Source organism: Heteronotia binoei, chromosome 6, assembly GCF_032191835.1.
Source record: "Heteronotia binoei isolate CCM8104 ecotype False Entrance Well chromosome 6, APGP_CSIRO_Hbin_v1, whole genome shotgun sequence".
Classification (NCBI taxonomy): domain Eukaryota; kingdom Metazoa; phylum Chordata; class Lepidosauria; order Squamata; family Gekkonidae; genus Heteronotia; species Heteronotia binoei.
Genome location: NC_083228.1, coordinates 50775236 through 50790705, shown reverse-complemented (window position 1 = coordinate 50790705; position 15470 = coordinate 50775236). Strand labels below are relative to the sequence as shown.

The following is a 15470-nucleotide window of genomic DNA, read 5'->3' as shown; positions in this document are numbered from 1 at the left end:
CCTAAATTGTTTTGTGCTTGTGATACATACGATGCAATGGAGACTAACAAAGTACATGTGTTTGTTATATTCCCACCACCAAAGTAAAGCAGCATTCTTTGTGCAAGTCACTGTATGTCTGTGACATTTTGGTGTACATTCTGAGGCTTTGCATCTATTGAGCCTGGGACTCCCTATCTCCAGTATGAAATGGGTTGGGAGCAGTGTTCCCTCTAAGCTGAGTTAGTGTGAGCTAGCTCACAGTTTTTTTAGCTTCCAGCTCACACATTTTTGTCTTAGCTCAGGAAAAATAGTCCCAGAGGAAACTAATTTATGCAGTAGCTCACAACTTTAATGCCAGTAGCTCGTGAAATAGAATTTTTGCTTACAAGACTCCACAGCATAGAGGGAGTATTGGTTGGGAGGGGAATGATAAAATGAGCTCCTAGCTGTTTTAGGGACCACACAGGTGTGATTCTTTAGGATCGTACAAAACCCTATAAGGATAAAGGAAATTGGACATCTCTTTATGAAGTCTGTATTCCTCTTTTTTGGAGAAGGCCAATAAGAATTTCTTTGTCTCTTGTCTCAATAAAGACCTCCAATATTCAGTGTCCAATAGTATTTAGGCCTGAAGTTCCTAGTCTAAGAGTTTAGCCATAGATTCCACCTGACAAATAGGGATACATTAGCCACAAATGTGTCAGCTTAGAGGGGCTTCTGAGGTCCTGGTACAGAGTCTATGCCCACAATATAGTTGCTGTGGCAGATACAGAGGCTGACTTGATGACTGGTGAAATACTTAGAACAGGGATGTCAAACTCATCTGTTATGAGAGCCAGATCTGACAGAAATGAGACCTTGTTGGGCTGGGCTGGGCCATGTCGGGCCAGGCCATGTGTATACCTATCTAAGATTAGGCAGCAGAGATATAAACTTTTTAAAGAATAGACAAACATGACTAAAGATTTTTTAAAAACCCTTAAAATAAAACATGCCTAAAACATTAGTGCTTGTTGGTCTTAAAGGTACTTTCTTTGTATTTTTCACATGGGATCCAGGGAACTAGGCAAAGGAAACTCTGGCTCTTTTCCTCCATCCCCAGGGGACCAGGAGGGGGAGGAGCCTCAACTAATGGTAAAAAATTGAAGTTTTGCTCTGTAGCTCCTGTGTGATTGAGCAAGTCTTGCAAAGCAAGCTGAGATGCAGAAGGAAGCAAGAGAGAGGGGGAAAGAAGCAGACACAGCCAGTTGCTTGAGGGCCTGATAGGAGCCCCCTGGGCAGCATGTTTGATACACCCCTGATTTAGATCTCAGCAATGGGTGCCATCACCATTAGGAGATTAACACATGTAAGATCTGAAATAATGAATAGATTCAAAATAGATTAAAATTCAAAAATACTTTGGGTCTTGATTCCTAACAATTCTTCACATTCCAGTTCAACAAGAAGTCCACAAAATTCGTGGAAGGGAATTCTGGCTCAGTTTAAAGCACACTGAGAAAAGTTTCTGTGGTTCCCCAGGATATGCCCTACTAAACTATGGCTGTGCCTAGATTCTGCTGCTTCTTTGTCCTAGGAGGATAGGATGTATTCTGAATTAAACTCTGAAATCTTTACTTTCCCTCCATTTCCAAGCATTGTGGAAGAGTGTGCTTTATGATTTTTAGAATGTGCTGGAACTGCATGCTAATGGTGAATGTTGTGGTAACACAGCCCCAATAAGCTTTCTCATTCTACTTTGGTGGGAAAGTCACATGGAAGGATTTATTTATCCAACTCTTTTCCACCACCCCACAGAGAAAGAAAATCTTTTAACTGCTATCACAACCAAGCACACACAGAATTCTTCAGAGTTTACTTTTCCTTCTAACTAAAACCCTTTTTAAAATGTACTTTAAAACATTTCTCCACTTGCACCTGCCTTGGGTCAGCCATAGCTCTGGCAGAGGTTGTCCTCGAAAGGGCAGCTGCTGTGAGAGTCCTCTCCAGCCCCACCCACCTCACAGGGTGTTTGTTGAGGGGGAGGAAGGCAAAGGAGATTGTGAGCTGCTCTGAGACTCTTCGGAGTGGAGGGCGGGATATAAATCCAATATCTTCTTCTTCTTCATGTTAAAATTTACAGGCATTTTCCTGAGCACCCACCTTTATCATTACAGTGGAACAGCAAACAGTGAACTTAAGCAGATCATGAGAGAGAGGGCAGGAAGGGTTGCATCAATGCTTAGTTCTCATGGCCTTTTCTTACATGCTCAGGGAAATGCTGATCACCACTTCGGGGGTCAGGCAACAATTTTCTCTTGGCTAGTTTGGCCTGGGATCCTGGAGGGTTTTTTGGACATCTCCAGGACATGGACCAGGAGGAACTGGGGGTGTGGGAGGAGAAGAAGAAGAAGAATTGCAGATTTATACCCCGCCCTTCTCTCTAAATCAAAGATTCAGAGCGGCTTACAATCTCCTATATCTTCTCCTCCCACAACAGACACCCTGTGAGGTGGGTGGGGCTGAGAGGGCTCTCACAGCAGCTGTCCTTTCAAGGTCAACCTCTGCCAGAGCTGTGGCTAACCCAAGGCCATTCCAGCAGGTGCAAGTGGAGGAGTGGGGAATCAAACCCAGTTCTCCCAGATAAGAGGCCACGCACTTAACCACTACATCAAACTGGCTCTCTGGTATTTGTAAATTTCCTGCATTGTGTAGGGGATTGGATTAGATGACTCTGGAGGTCCCTTCCAACTCTATGATTCTATGGCCCCAATTACTAGCTAAGGGTTTATGTGTTTATTCTCTTACCAGCTAAGAGAATAAACACATATCACACTGTTTCTCAATCTGCCTCAGGCTCTGTCAAACTATATGTGCTGGGAGTTCCATGTTCAGAGCCCACAATAATTTTGGAAATTAATATTCAGATATGTGGGGGCCCAATACTGAGTAGGACTGCAGCATGTCAAGAGTAGGACCTTAAAACACTCAGGGTTTGAGCCTAGCAATCTCACATGATATAATTTCAGGATAACTTGGAAGTTAAACAGTGTGGTAGGCAATCATAGGACAAAATAGAGATTGCTGAAACTGCTTTCACATAGCATTCCTAAAGAAGACTGTAACATTTGTACTAGTCAAACTATGTGGAGAATGTGTAAAACATCACCACATATTCCTGGCTTCTAGATGTGGGGCTTTTCCACATGTCTCATTTTCATTGCTTGGGTGCCTGTATTGTGCCGTTCTGCCCCCCCCGCCCCCCCTTCTACACATATTTTGCTTCCTCTAGTGACAGCTTTGATATTGCACTGCTGTATCTCCAGCTTATTTCCCTGCACTTTTAAGTGCTTGGGAATAAGCTAGTGATTCAGTGAAATATTGAGGCAACCACTAAAGGAAACAAAACTTGTGCAAAAAGGGGGCAGGGAAGCCAGTACAGGCATACAAGTGACAAAATTACACATGCAGAAAAGAACCTGCACAAAGGATGCCATGTCATCTTTTAAAAGCAAGATCAAATCCTGCCCATTGGTAGGATCCATAGAGAGCTTTTCTTGAATAAAAATGTATTATTATAACTATTTATTAATTATATAGCACCTCTGATGTACACGGGAAATCCTAGGAGAGTTTCTGAGCATCCCTTATAGCCCTGTTTCCCAGGTTCCCAGCACAGTTTTTTAAAAACACTCTAGCTATCTAACTATGCTTTAACTTCTTTAAGAAGCTGTACTACTTGATCTCTACAGCTACCAAAGGACAGAATATTCAAGGTAATAGCTAAGAACCTTGACTGGCAAATAACAACATAGTGTTGTTCTAATTTCAAATGTGACCTTTTAAAATGAATGTACTTTATCCTAGCAAATAGACAATAGCACAACTGACAGGATAAAGATTTGTTCGAGATCGTATGTATCATCCACTTTCAAAGACCCCTAGTTAGGCAGGTTAATCCTTTGACATGGCAAGTCATATTTATCCAGCATAACTGCTTATGCTGTGTATCTGCTGTCCAAAAGCTAAGGCTGAAGTTACAATGGGAGTGATAATACTAATACGATTATATGTTCTGCACTTGGAAGTCAAGGTGCTGTAATTGTGTTATCAGTAAGAGCTTTATGTACAGCTTTCCTTCAGAGATGATGGGGTGGGGGGGGACAACAATCATATATAAGTATTTTTTTTCCTAATAAGTTTTCATGTTAGCTCAATTTAGCCTTAGATTTTGTTTTGTTTTGTTTTTTTAAAAACTGAAGCAAACTGAGGGTAAAAAACAAACAAACATCTTTTAAACTTTTTAATTAGAGTATTCCAAAGGTTAATTAGTGGGAAGCAGCATTTTCTATACTGAAGATTTCCAAGCTATAATTCTGCTTTCAGGCCTGGTTTTGTGAGAGAGGCACCTTAAGTTGCTTGTGGCAGAATGTGCCTGCTCTGGCCTGCACACCCCATTTCCACCCTGCCCTCCTAGTTTCTTCCACTCTTGAGTAATTCACCATCACCACCTGACCTTTCTGTGGGATTTCCCACTAGAAGGATCAGGATTCCCAAGTTCTGAGGCTTTTGTGTCTCCCACTAACCAGCACCTAGTCATAACAGGGACCATTTACTGTGTTGGGTATCCCTGAAGGAATAGCCACTTGCTAACTGCCTGCCTTCCCTTGGCACACCTTTTAAAACAGCACATCCAAGATGATAGAGGTCTATGTGGCAAAGGGAAACCTTGCCAGCACCAATAGTTATAAAGTGTTTATTAAAAAGAAAATGTTCACAAGCATACTTTTAGCACAGCACTAGATTGAACAAGGGATTTCAAAAGAAAAGGGCAAAATGCAAATCCTTTGTCCCTTTCTTTATATATGCCCTATCAGATGTTACAATAGGACAGGCCCCTTTTCCTTAGGTTATAGATCCCTTTATAGTTCTCATTACCTCAAAGCTTGTTCCAGCTGTTTAAGGAATTCCTTAAGGAACTGATACAAACACACTAGAGATGGGCACAAAGCAAGGAAATGGTGGTTCATGTTGGTTCGTGGTTCATGATTGTATGAACCACAAACCATGATCTTATATGAGCCATTCCCTCAAACTGGTTTGTGGTTCATTTGGTTTGGAAGGTGGTAGAACAGCCCCCTTGTGAGTTAGAGATGCCAAATGCACCGGGAGTCTTCAGCAGGCTCTTCTCCATCCACTCTCCAAGTCTGACAAAGATAGGATTTGGGATGACTTATAGCCCCTCAAAGCAGGTACCCCCAGAAAAGTTCAGCTCTAGCTTCAGGTTCGGTCCCTGAAACCACAGCAAGTAACACCTTCCCAGCCAGAAGAGAGGTTTTAAAAAATTGTCCCACTGTGTGGGGATAAAAGGAGTAATTTAAAACTCATGCTTACTGCTTTATGAACAAGTGTGCTTGTTGGACTATAAGAATTTGGCCTTTGTGCCAGTCCCTATATGGACATTTACCCTGTATGGACTATGCAGCAGTGTTTCCAGCCAGGCTCCAGCCAGCTTCTTGCCTTTGTCTGCTATTGTGTGACTGTTTGTGCCTGCCCTGCAAAGAGGACTCCAGACTGTGCTTCCCAGATGAGCTGCTCAGCCCTGCAGACAGTAGCTGCACTCCTGTCATCTAGAACACATATGAACATATGAAGCTGCCTTATACTGAATCAGACCCTCGGTCCATCAAAGTCAGTATTGTCTTCTCAGACTGGCAGCGGCTCTCCAGGGTCTCTAGCTGAGGCTTTTTCACACCTACTTGCCTGGACCCTTTTTAGTTGGAGATGCCAGGGATTGAACCTGGGACCTTCTGCTTCCCAAGCAGATGCTCTACCACTGAGCCACCGTCCCTCCACACAGCGCCAGAGCAGCTCAGATAGAAGCCATGTTCCTGAGATGTCTCAAAAGGATAACGCCAGCTCCTGCAAACCGCCATGCAGAGATGTGTGCACCACATACTACATTCCAGAGACCAGGCATGCTTTGGAGATGTAAATGAAGAAGTCAACAGTTAACAATAGAACTGCTGCAACATTTTTCGCACCTAACAAAAGATTCTTCCTGCCAACCATCAAGGCAAGCGTCTTACACAATAGAACATAATGGTCTGGCAACTACTTCATCCTGTCACGTAGACCTTTTCCATTGTGTTAGCTAAGGTGTCACAATAGGGAACAATTTGGCACTCAAATTTCTTTGTTTTAATAATGTTTTTCACTATGTAAAACCATAATCGCCCATTAATCCTTTTGTCACACTCCTGGGAATCATTTCCAGGCTGATGTCATGTACCACCTGACATCTCCTCAGGACACAAATTTAGCTCTAAGAAGGCCAGGTTTTTGGCCAGTCAGATGTGCCTTTAAAGGTACCCCTACCTTGCTGTCCAAGCCACCCCCAATTACCTGATCGATGTTGGGCCCATTATTCGCAAGTGATGCTGGTTGTCTCTTGCTTCCCTTTCCCTTATCATCTTTGCTAGAGAATCGTCCTTCTGCATCATTGAGATGTAAAGTATCACCCTGTATATTTTCCCTTATATGTTTTCCTATCCAATTTCCTTACCTATTTTTCCGAGGATTGTGTGATTGCTGCTGATTTGTTTTTCTTTTGTGCTTGAGAATTTTTCTAATAAAACCCTCTTTTTAGTATTTAGTATTCATTATTTGAGAGACTTTCTGGGTGAACTGACTCCTGTATACACAGGTTATTGACCCCGCTTAGTTTGCTATCTTTGCCCATCTAAATAATTCCCGCATACCTTCTTTGAAGGCAATTTGGCTAACACGTGTGCCCCAGAATCTAAAGGAAGAGTGAACAAAGCTTATGTAATGATACTAGCATTCTCTCATTCTAACCCACACCTTTGATGGGTCTTTTTCTGTTCACAGCTTCTGCCCCCATTATATTATCTAGTGGTGCAGTCAACCTCATACCGCCATTCACAAAATACAAGCCCGTGTTGCAACTGCTTAAATATGTAGCAACATTTTTAAAGCTTCTGCCAGAGCTATTTTTTTTCTGCTGGAGCCCACGGGAGCAGAGCACCACCTGGGCTAGCCAGGGCTCCGGCTGGCCCAACCCACCATGTGGCAGCCATATGCTTCCAGGTCAGGTGGTGTGGCCTGATATGCAAATGAGCCCTGCTGGTTTTTTTCTACAAAAAAGCATTCTGCCATCCAGTACACAGTCAAGTAGAAGCTTGGAGAGTTATTTCAGTAATGTCATTCTTACAGAAAACTTTCATATTTTCTCTTATGATGGACTACAAGCCTGAAATCTTTCCATATAAGCTGGAAAGAGAAGCACAGTAGGACTAAAACATTTTAGCAAAATTGTTTTTCAGGATATTACTCATGTAATTGTTATCTTGTGTGTTATTTTTTTCAAACTCCCATACATGGGGAAATGAAGGTATTCTGTGGATTAGGCCTATATAACCCATTTATACAGTTCACTGTTTCATTGTACCTTGAGGAAGAGGTTGCATGGTTCATGACATCTATTTTTTGCAGTAGAAAAGCTTTGCTATAATATGCTTTTAGTTCAGGTTCAGGTTATGCCCTGATAATGACTGCAGGTTATTTACTATATATTGCTATCAAGCTGTGAAATGAGTTTAGTGGGCTAAAGCCATGCACACTGTTATCTGAAAACCACCATCACATATGGACTCTTACTATGGCCAGCCTCAGTTGCCAGGACAGCGATTTGAAGCAGCCTGGAGACAGAGTTAAATATTCTGTCCCTAAATATTGCTCCTTTACCTCAAGGCTCAAGAGCATTGCCTGGGTAATTTAGGAAAATTCATGCTATCTGTCACAGAGCATGCTGAATATATTAGGCTGGGACCCCAATTTTGTTATCATGTTGCATGACAACATTACTGGGTTGCTACAAATTCTCAAAAAACAGATGTAAAACATCAAAACCTGGTGACAACACTGCTGTTACATATACAAAAGAAGCATGTATTGTGGATGTATAAAGCATTACAGGATGATAATTTGGAGTGACTTGTGAGAACACTGAGATCTCTACGTCTGCCTATAGTATAAATTCATGTCCATGGCACTGATGTCCTGTCTTGCTTTGTTGCACTTTTAAAAAAGGACTGAAAAAATTACTAAATGTACCTAATTCAGTTCATTTCCTTAAACAACCAAGTTTCCCTCTTAACAAACAACAGAGTCACACCGTTCACTGTGGAAATATTTGCATTTCCCCAGGGCCATTATGGTACCTGCTTCAATTATCAGGAGTTATATCTTGCCTAATGCTTGCCATTGATTCTGCTTAAAAAAAAACATGCACGGAGAAGCCTTGAGATGCCCAAATGAAACTTATAATTTTTTTTATTTATAGGAGGCACTTCTTATTTTGAGGAGTAACTACCTAGTTAAGAGTAGCTATCTCAGCACTGCTGCTTTCTAGTATCTGATCAAGTAAGAGTCTCATGATCAGAGTATTTTCAAATCACAGCTTAGCAGACAGAATTGCTACCATCATTATTTCTGATTGTCCCGCTTACCTGAGTCCAGAACATGTACTCAAACTCACTGCAGACTCAGCATGACCTTGCACGTGACCATGGTAGTAGCAGTGATCCTAATTAAACAGAGAACAATGGGGAAATTCAGTACCTTTGCATTTTCTGTATTGGTTTATTATTGTAACATAAAGTTCTTTGCATTAAAGGCTCCCCTGAAATTAAGCACTGAATGCCACCAAGTTTCTTTCTGCCTGTATGAAACAAGGAGAATCTTTCCAGTTCTTAGTACTTGATTAGTTATTAGTTCCTGCCAATAATATCTATGGTATCCCTCATTCAGTAAGTTTCAAACAATAATTTAAAACATTTCTTAATGACAAACTGACTTTTCTTCACTGTGGCTATTTCCACACAATTTTTTTCTCTGTCTTGGCTACTTTAGAGCAGTGGTATTTTGGGAAGCCTCTATATTCAAAGGCCTTCTGTATTTTCTTTCACTTAGTCCAATCTTTTGGAAAGAATACAGCTAAAGTAACCCTTGGATGTTGTATAGATGGAAAGGTGTCCATTTTTGAAGGTTCCATCCACATCAACAGTTTCTTTACCTAAGGCACTATAGCTACCATTCCTATCCCCCAAATGGAGGCCTTTAAAAAAATCAATTGCTAGATTGGTGCTCATTCCCAGCTTTCATTTTTAAAGTAAGCTTTTGCCCCTTTCATTTCAGAGTTATAACAGGAAATATGCAGGCCTTTAAAAAGGAAAGCTGGTAACTAACAGACCATGGCAACATATTATAAAGTTGTTTCTGGGCTATAGGGTTGCCAGTTCTGGGTTGGGAAATACCTGGAGATTTTGGAGGCAGAGCCTGAGGAGAGAAGGGTTTGGGGAGGGGAGGGGTTTCAGTGGGGTGTAATGTCATGGAGTCCACCTTCCAAAGCCATTTTTTGCTGGTGAACTGGTCTCTGTCAGTTGTAATCCCAGGAGATCTTCAGCTAGCACCGAGGCTGGCAGCCCTACTGGGCTACAAACTCCTGATTTTTAAAAAACTAAAAAAGTCCTCGGGGGGGGGGCAGGAGAGTGGCCATGGGAGGCTGAGCTGGAGACAGTGGCTGCGTGAATGTACTGCTGTCACTGCAAAGGCCTCTGCATTCTCAGCAGAGCCACACAGAAAATTGTCTCCATGTGAAAGTAGCTTATGTTTATTGGAAAACTATGATGTGGGGCATGGTGTAATATTAAATAGCAGAGCTAATTACATTGTCATTTATCTTTAGGCTTTCAATATAAAGATATCTTTATTAATGTGAGGCAGATTTATAATATGTATCTAAGCATATTGTGCAAGGTAATTCCCTGTTTTTCTGCCTTCAGAAATACATGAAACATGTGGAAAGGGTTGGGGAAAGAAAGAACATTTTATTAAATTATGCTGACTTGGGAGCAGTGAGTTATTAGGAACAGGAATAAAAGGGAGTTCTATTTTCAGAAGCAGCAAGCATGTTTCATTTTGTGGCTTGGTTATTACATTTCTTTAATAAATCCAGCTGTTTACAAAAGGCAACCACAACAGAAGATACATACTCGGTAAAGATGTCCATTTGTCTGGAACCAAGGTTAATGCTATTGTTGACTAAGGTAACAGCATATTCCCAATTATGGACCTGGCCAGAACATAATGATTATATCATGTTCAGGGTTTCTTTGTGTCTTTTTTAAAATAGCTCCTCTGAATACCATGTGGAAGCCCAAAGCCCCATTGTAAAAGGTTGCTATTTTATTAGAGCAAAGTAAAGTTATCACTCATATTTCAGCCTAGCAGTCATTCCACTCTGCCTCTTATTACTTTGGTTCATTCATATCTAAGCTGCATTAATTAACCTTTCCAGTATCAGGGCATGGTTTTCAATTACATAGCCTCAGACAGCAGACTGCTAAAGACCACTTTGATTTTGTTAGAGAAAGCAATAACGATGAAAAGACCACCAGGGTTGAGTTTTAATAGTTCAGGAGTATGATTTCTTGGCAAATTGGATTACACACTAAAGAAAATATTAGTTGTGCACAAGAGTATCTCTCCTTTTCTTTTACTTTTAAGGTAAAGATCTAACTGCACAAAATGAAAAGATCTATAATCGACTTGCAGTCCACATGGCTGGATAAAAACATGTTATATTTCTCAGGTTGTTTCTGAATCATCTTTCTAATCTTCACCAATACAAGAAGGGTACAAAATACAAAATGTCTTCTAAACTCCAGCGGAGAAAGTCCTGAACAATAAATTATGCTATCTGGTGTAGGTATTAATACTTGTACAAATGACTGCATGCACACATACGCACACAATTATAATTGAAAGCAGAAAGTTCTGAAATATAATCCAGATCAAGTACAAACAACATCTCCCTTTTAAAGGGGAAGCTGAGAAATGGAGAGATCTATTGGAATCAAGGGAGGAGATATGACAGACTGAGGGGAAGCTGGATGGTGCCAAATTCCCCAGTAAGATCTTGCACTCAGGCTGTCATTGGCTTGCTTAAAGCAAGACAGCATCAGTGACAGCTGGAAAATTCAAAAATAATATTAATAGGTTCACCAACAGTTACCGCTTTTAACCTCAGCCAAAATTACTCTCTGGTACCTATGTTCAAACACCAGCACAGTCAAGACGATTATTAGGAAGGGTGAAAATAATCCTAGGGAAAACATGTTCATCACTCAGGTTATTAGTTAAGTCCATTTGATGATTTTTTTTTATCTGAAGACTTCAAAGCAGAACAATTGGTAATTGTAGCATTGTGACTGTGTTACAGGTGACACTGAGGAACTGTGTTACTGTTTATTCTACATCCTGACACTCAGGAGAGGTTTCACTCCCATTTATGGTGAGATTGTTGGTTTGCTAATGCACACGCCAAATTTGTTCAAAAGCAGCTATTTTTTGTGTTGAACTTTTTTATGGAGGAACAGGTCTTGGATAGCGTTGTGGATTAACCATATTTCCTATAGCTATTGTATTGTACCATTTGATTGATTGTATAGATTTTATACCATTTAACTGATGTACATTTGGGGGGTAGGGTCACTGTTTCTGTCGCTGCTCCTGTTGTGGCCAATGGCTAAACCAGTACAATCTACCTGAATATTAGTACACCGTGCATTTATTTCTACTGCTATCTAGATACCTTTAAAAAAACAAACAAACCAAAGCTGGCAAGTTCCTTATGCAGAAGTAAACAAATAAGCCCACACTAATGATGATATGAGGATAATGCCAACCAGTTATGACGAAGCATTGGATTAGTTAGTGAAGCAACTACTGAAATCCCTACCACAGAGTGCTTGGCCCGCAGCTCTAAGATTAATTTACAGCTCTTGCGTTTCTAGGTCATGACCACATTACTAATCTCTCCTTGCTGGACACTCAAAACCACTGTCTCTTTGTGCATCCTGGGTGCAATAAAAGACTAAATACATCTGCTCAGAATCCTACTATGCCAATGATATTCACTTTGTGGCTGGGAGGCCACCTGTGGCTCTTTGACATGTCACCTTTTAGTCTTTTGAGCACCACTGTCAAGACCTCTGCTGTCAAGGAGTCCAAGGTGGGTTCCAAGGGCTAACGTAAACAAGTAACCAAACCTTTATATTACAATATTAAATAAGTTTTATTTAATGTCTTTCAGAGCAAATATTTAATCTATGTGCAACACAACACTCTGAAATCAAACAGCAAGAAAACAAGAAAACTAGCTTAACTATTTAACACATTTCAAAGACCTGTGTTAGATGGCACAGAACTTAAATTCGAGAGTCAAACACCAAAGTTTGCACATTCTCTACACTGCTATTAGCTCCATTTTCAGGCTGTTTGCTCAATTATAGATTTTTAGTCAAGCAGCATCAGATAATAATGATACCCAACCAGGACATTTTCCTGCTGGAACCCTCTAGAAAGTTACCTCATTACTCCTGATTCCCCCTCCCATCCTGTAGACCTCAGGTTCTCATGAAAAGCTAATTACCACACTTCCAACTCTGGCCTTAAAGATTATAAAGACTATGTAGGCAAAGAGAACCAATTAGCAACACCTGCAAGATGGAATAAGCCTATTACTAATCACATTAATCCTCGAGAGGAGTCAGGGATGCTTAGCCTCACACCTGCTGCATCAGGATCAGAATTATCAGAGGAGGACCAAGCACCAGGAAGAGACAAGGTTCCTCTCTGAGGCAGATAAAGGGGACCAGGGAATCCACTACAGGGTTTCTCTCAGACCAAGACATTGTGGCTCCTAAGGCTATGCCCTAAAAGCCTGCTGTCAGGTCCTTATCAAAGCCCTATAGCCCCCAAATGCCAAGAACCTGCAGTTGAGATCTTGCCACTGTGAGACCCAGCTGATGTTCCAGAAGCAGCTCTCCTACATCTGGTCCAGGTCCACTAGCCTTCCAGGCTCCTGGCAGGAGCATCAGAGATGTAAGACCCATACAGAAACAATCAAATGGAGACACAGTGCCAGGTCTGTGCCCAATGCATCAGCTCTTAGGCCAGACCATGGTTCCAGTAAACATATTATAGGGTTGCTGGTTTCCACATGAGGCCTGATCTCTAGCAGGCAGAGATCAGTTTTCCTGGAGAAAATGGCTGATTTGAAGGGTGGACTCTATGGCATTGTACCATATTGAGGCCCCTCCCCTCCCCAAACCCCACCCTCTCCTGGATCCACCCCCAAAGTCTCTAAGTATTTTCCAACCCAGACCTGGCAACCCTAAAACATAATCGTTTTCAGGATCATAGCCTCGATTTAGCCTTGACAAGATGAATATCAGGTGCTGTCTCTAGAGGACATTGAAGAATGGGAACTATGGAGTAGGGATAAGTGCAAGTGGCACAATTAGCTTGAAGGAATGTTGCATAAAACACGGCACATCATGTTATCCTCTTAGAGAGTTCTGCTTCCTCTTCTTCAGATTTGGATTAGTATGGAAACAACAACCTCACAAACTCTGGATGACCACTTTGTGAACAATCTTTGAGTGTCATTTTGTTTTTCACAGAGGCAGAAATGTCCCCAAACAAGCAATCCTTTTCCTTGACCATTTGCAACAAGCAATGAGTATTTCATAAAACATGGTGACAGTTCTTATATATGGGGAAGAAAATATGCTATATACCACATATGGGACCCATGAGATGTCTCAGGGGAGGGGAAATCTCATTCCACCCCATCAATCCCTGCTTCTTTCTGATCTTCTTTTCTATATTCCCTTTATCCACACACCCTTCCAGGCTTCCCTTCCATTGCTGCTCACCCAACCTACTCACTTTCTTTCTTTTCTCATTTTGTAACACTCTGGCCAAGCAAAATGCTGCTAATTTTTTTCCTTCGCGACACACACACAGGGGCCAAGCCTATCCTTTCAACCCCCCCTTCCAACTATACGGCCACTCCATTGGAGGGCCCCCAATCTGTCAGAGCTCACCACCACTCTGAACAAATAGTAGCACTGCTGCAGGTCTTTTCGTTTTTTTCTCTCCCCTTCCCTAACACAGCATGCAGAGCAAAGGCGGGGGGAGGGGAGAGTCAAGTGGTCTCTGCCTGTCTGAGAGAGGGGCACATAAGAAAGGGGTAGGGGGGCAGAGCTGCTGTGACTGCCCAGGCACAAAGGGGGGGGGGACTGGCTTGTGGAACTCCAGGCAGTTTACAGTGCTGAGAACCCTGGGCTGCCAAACTGGGTGGCCCCCCAGCCCAGCCCCAAACACCAAATCCTGTGGTGGACCCCACCAAACATGAAATCCTGGCTACAGTCCTGCACACACTGGTATCAGATTGTTAAAAAGAAATCTTGTAAAACTATTTGGCAGCCTTGGTAACTCCAGTATGCAGATTTAAAACATCTCACTGGGGTAGCATACAGAACTTTTTAAAAAATAGCAAGGGGGAAGGTAGGTCCAGCAAAGCACAAAGCATTTTAACCATTTACTGTATCACAAGCATAGGCTGTTGTTTATGTACCATTCATTTTAAACACAGGTTTAAATAAGTTCATAGCAATGGCTTCAATATGAGACTAGTATTACATAAGTCAATTTACTACCATCTACAAGTTTCATTGCAGAAAATGACATGAAGCACAAAACTTCTACTGGTACACCAAACAAATCAAGGTTTTTTTTGAGGCTTTTTTACAACTCCAGTTAAGCTGGATCTAATCAAAAGTTAAAAGATAAATGACATAATTAAGACCAGCCGGTGTGCTGTTTTAATTAAGACATTTTACTTACAGCCAGAAGAAAAAAATGTTCTTTCTTCAAAGCACTTCTGTATTTATAAAGAAAGTTTTAAAATTCCTCAGGAGGACATTTGTGGAAACTTTCACAACTATTAAGTACTATAAGAATTCTTTCTTCAGCCCTCCCTCATCTTTCTTAGGGTCTGAATCGATGAAAACAAAAGAGAAAGGAAAAGAAGAACATCTGGCTTCTGTATTGCAGAAGGCCAGAAAGGCCTTAGGGTCTCCTTTTGAGAGCTTCTGTACTGCAGAAACTGGCTCTAGTGCCTTGTCTTTGCAAAAAAAGGCTGCTTGAAGTCTGTTGAAAAGCTCTAATGGGCATATTTTCAAAGAATCTTAAGCACTCGAATCTGATAACCATTAAAGCCTTCTCCTCATGTACCACTTAGTACATTTCCTCCTACAGATTTAGGGTTCCAATGCCAACCTCCAGGTACGACTGATTCCAGGCAACAGAGATCAGTTCCCCTGGAGAAAATGACCACTTTGGAAGGTGGACTTTATGGCATTATATCCCACTGAAGACCTGCACATCCCCAGACTCCATCCCCAAAATCTCCAGGAATTTCCTACCCTGGAGCTGGCAATCTTACACAGATTTGATTTTGTAACAAAAGGGCCAGAAAACTACCCAAACTCAATATAGCCTCATCCACAGTATGAACATTGTTCCCTTACAAGTCTTTTAATGATAAAGTATCCTTTTGAGCCCTCACAGCAAGA

At 41.5% G+C, this 15470-nt stretch overlaps 1 protein-coding gene across 1 annotated transcript in view; it reads right to left on the bottom strand.

The window, feature by feature from the left end:
• Positions 1-15470, bottom strand: part of ADAM12 (ADAM metallopeptidase domain 12) — a 359573-nt gene that overhangs the window by 137923 nt on the left and 206180 nt on the right. Inside the window, exon 5 of the mRNA XM_060241431.1 lies at positions 8493-8569. Within this exon, the coding sequence (XP_060097414.1) occupies positions 8493-8569 (77 nt within the window). The remainder of the gene's footprint in view (positions 1-8492; positions 8570-15470) is intronic.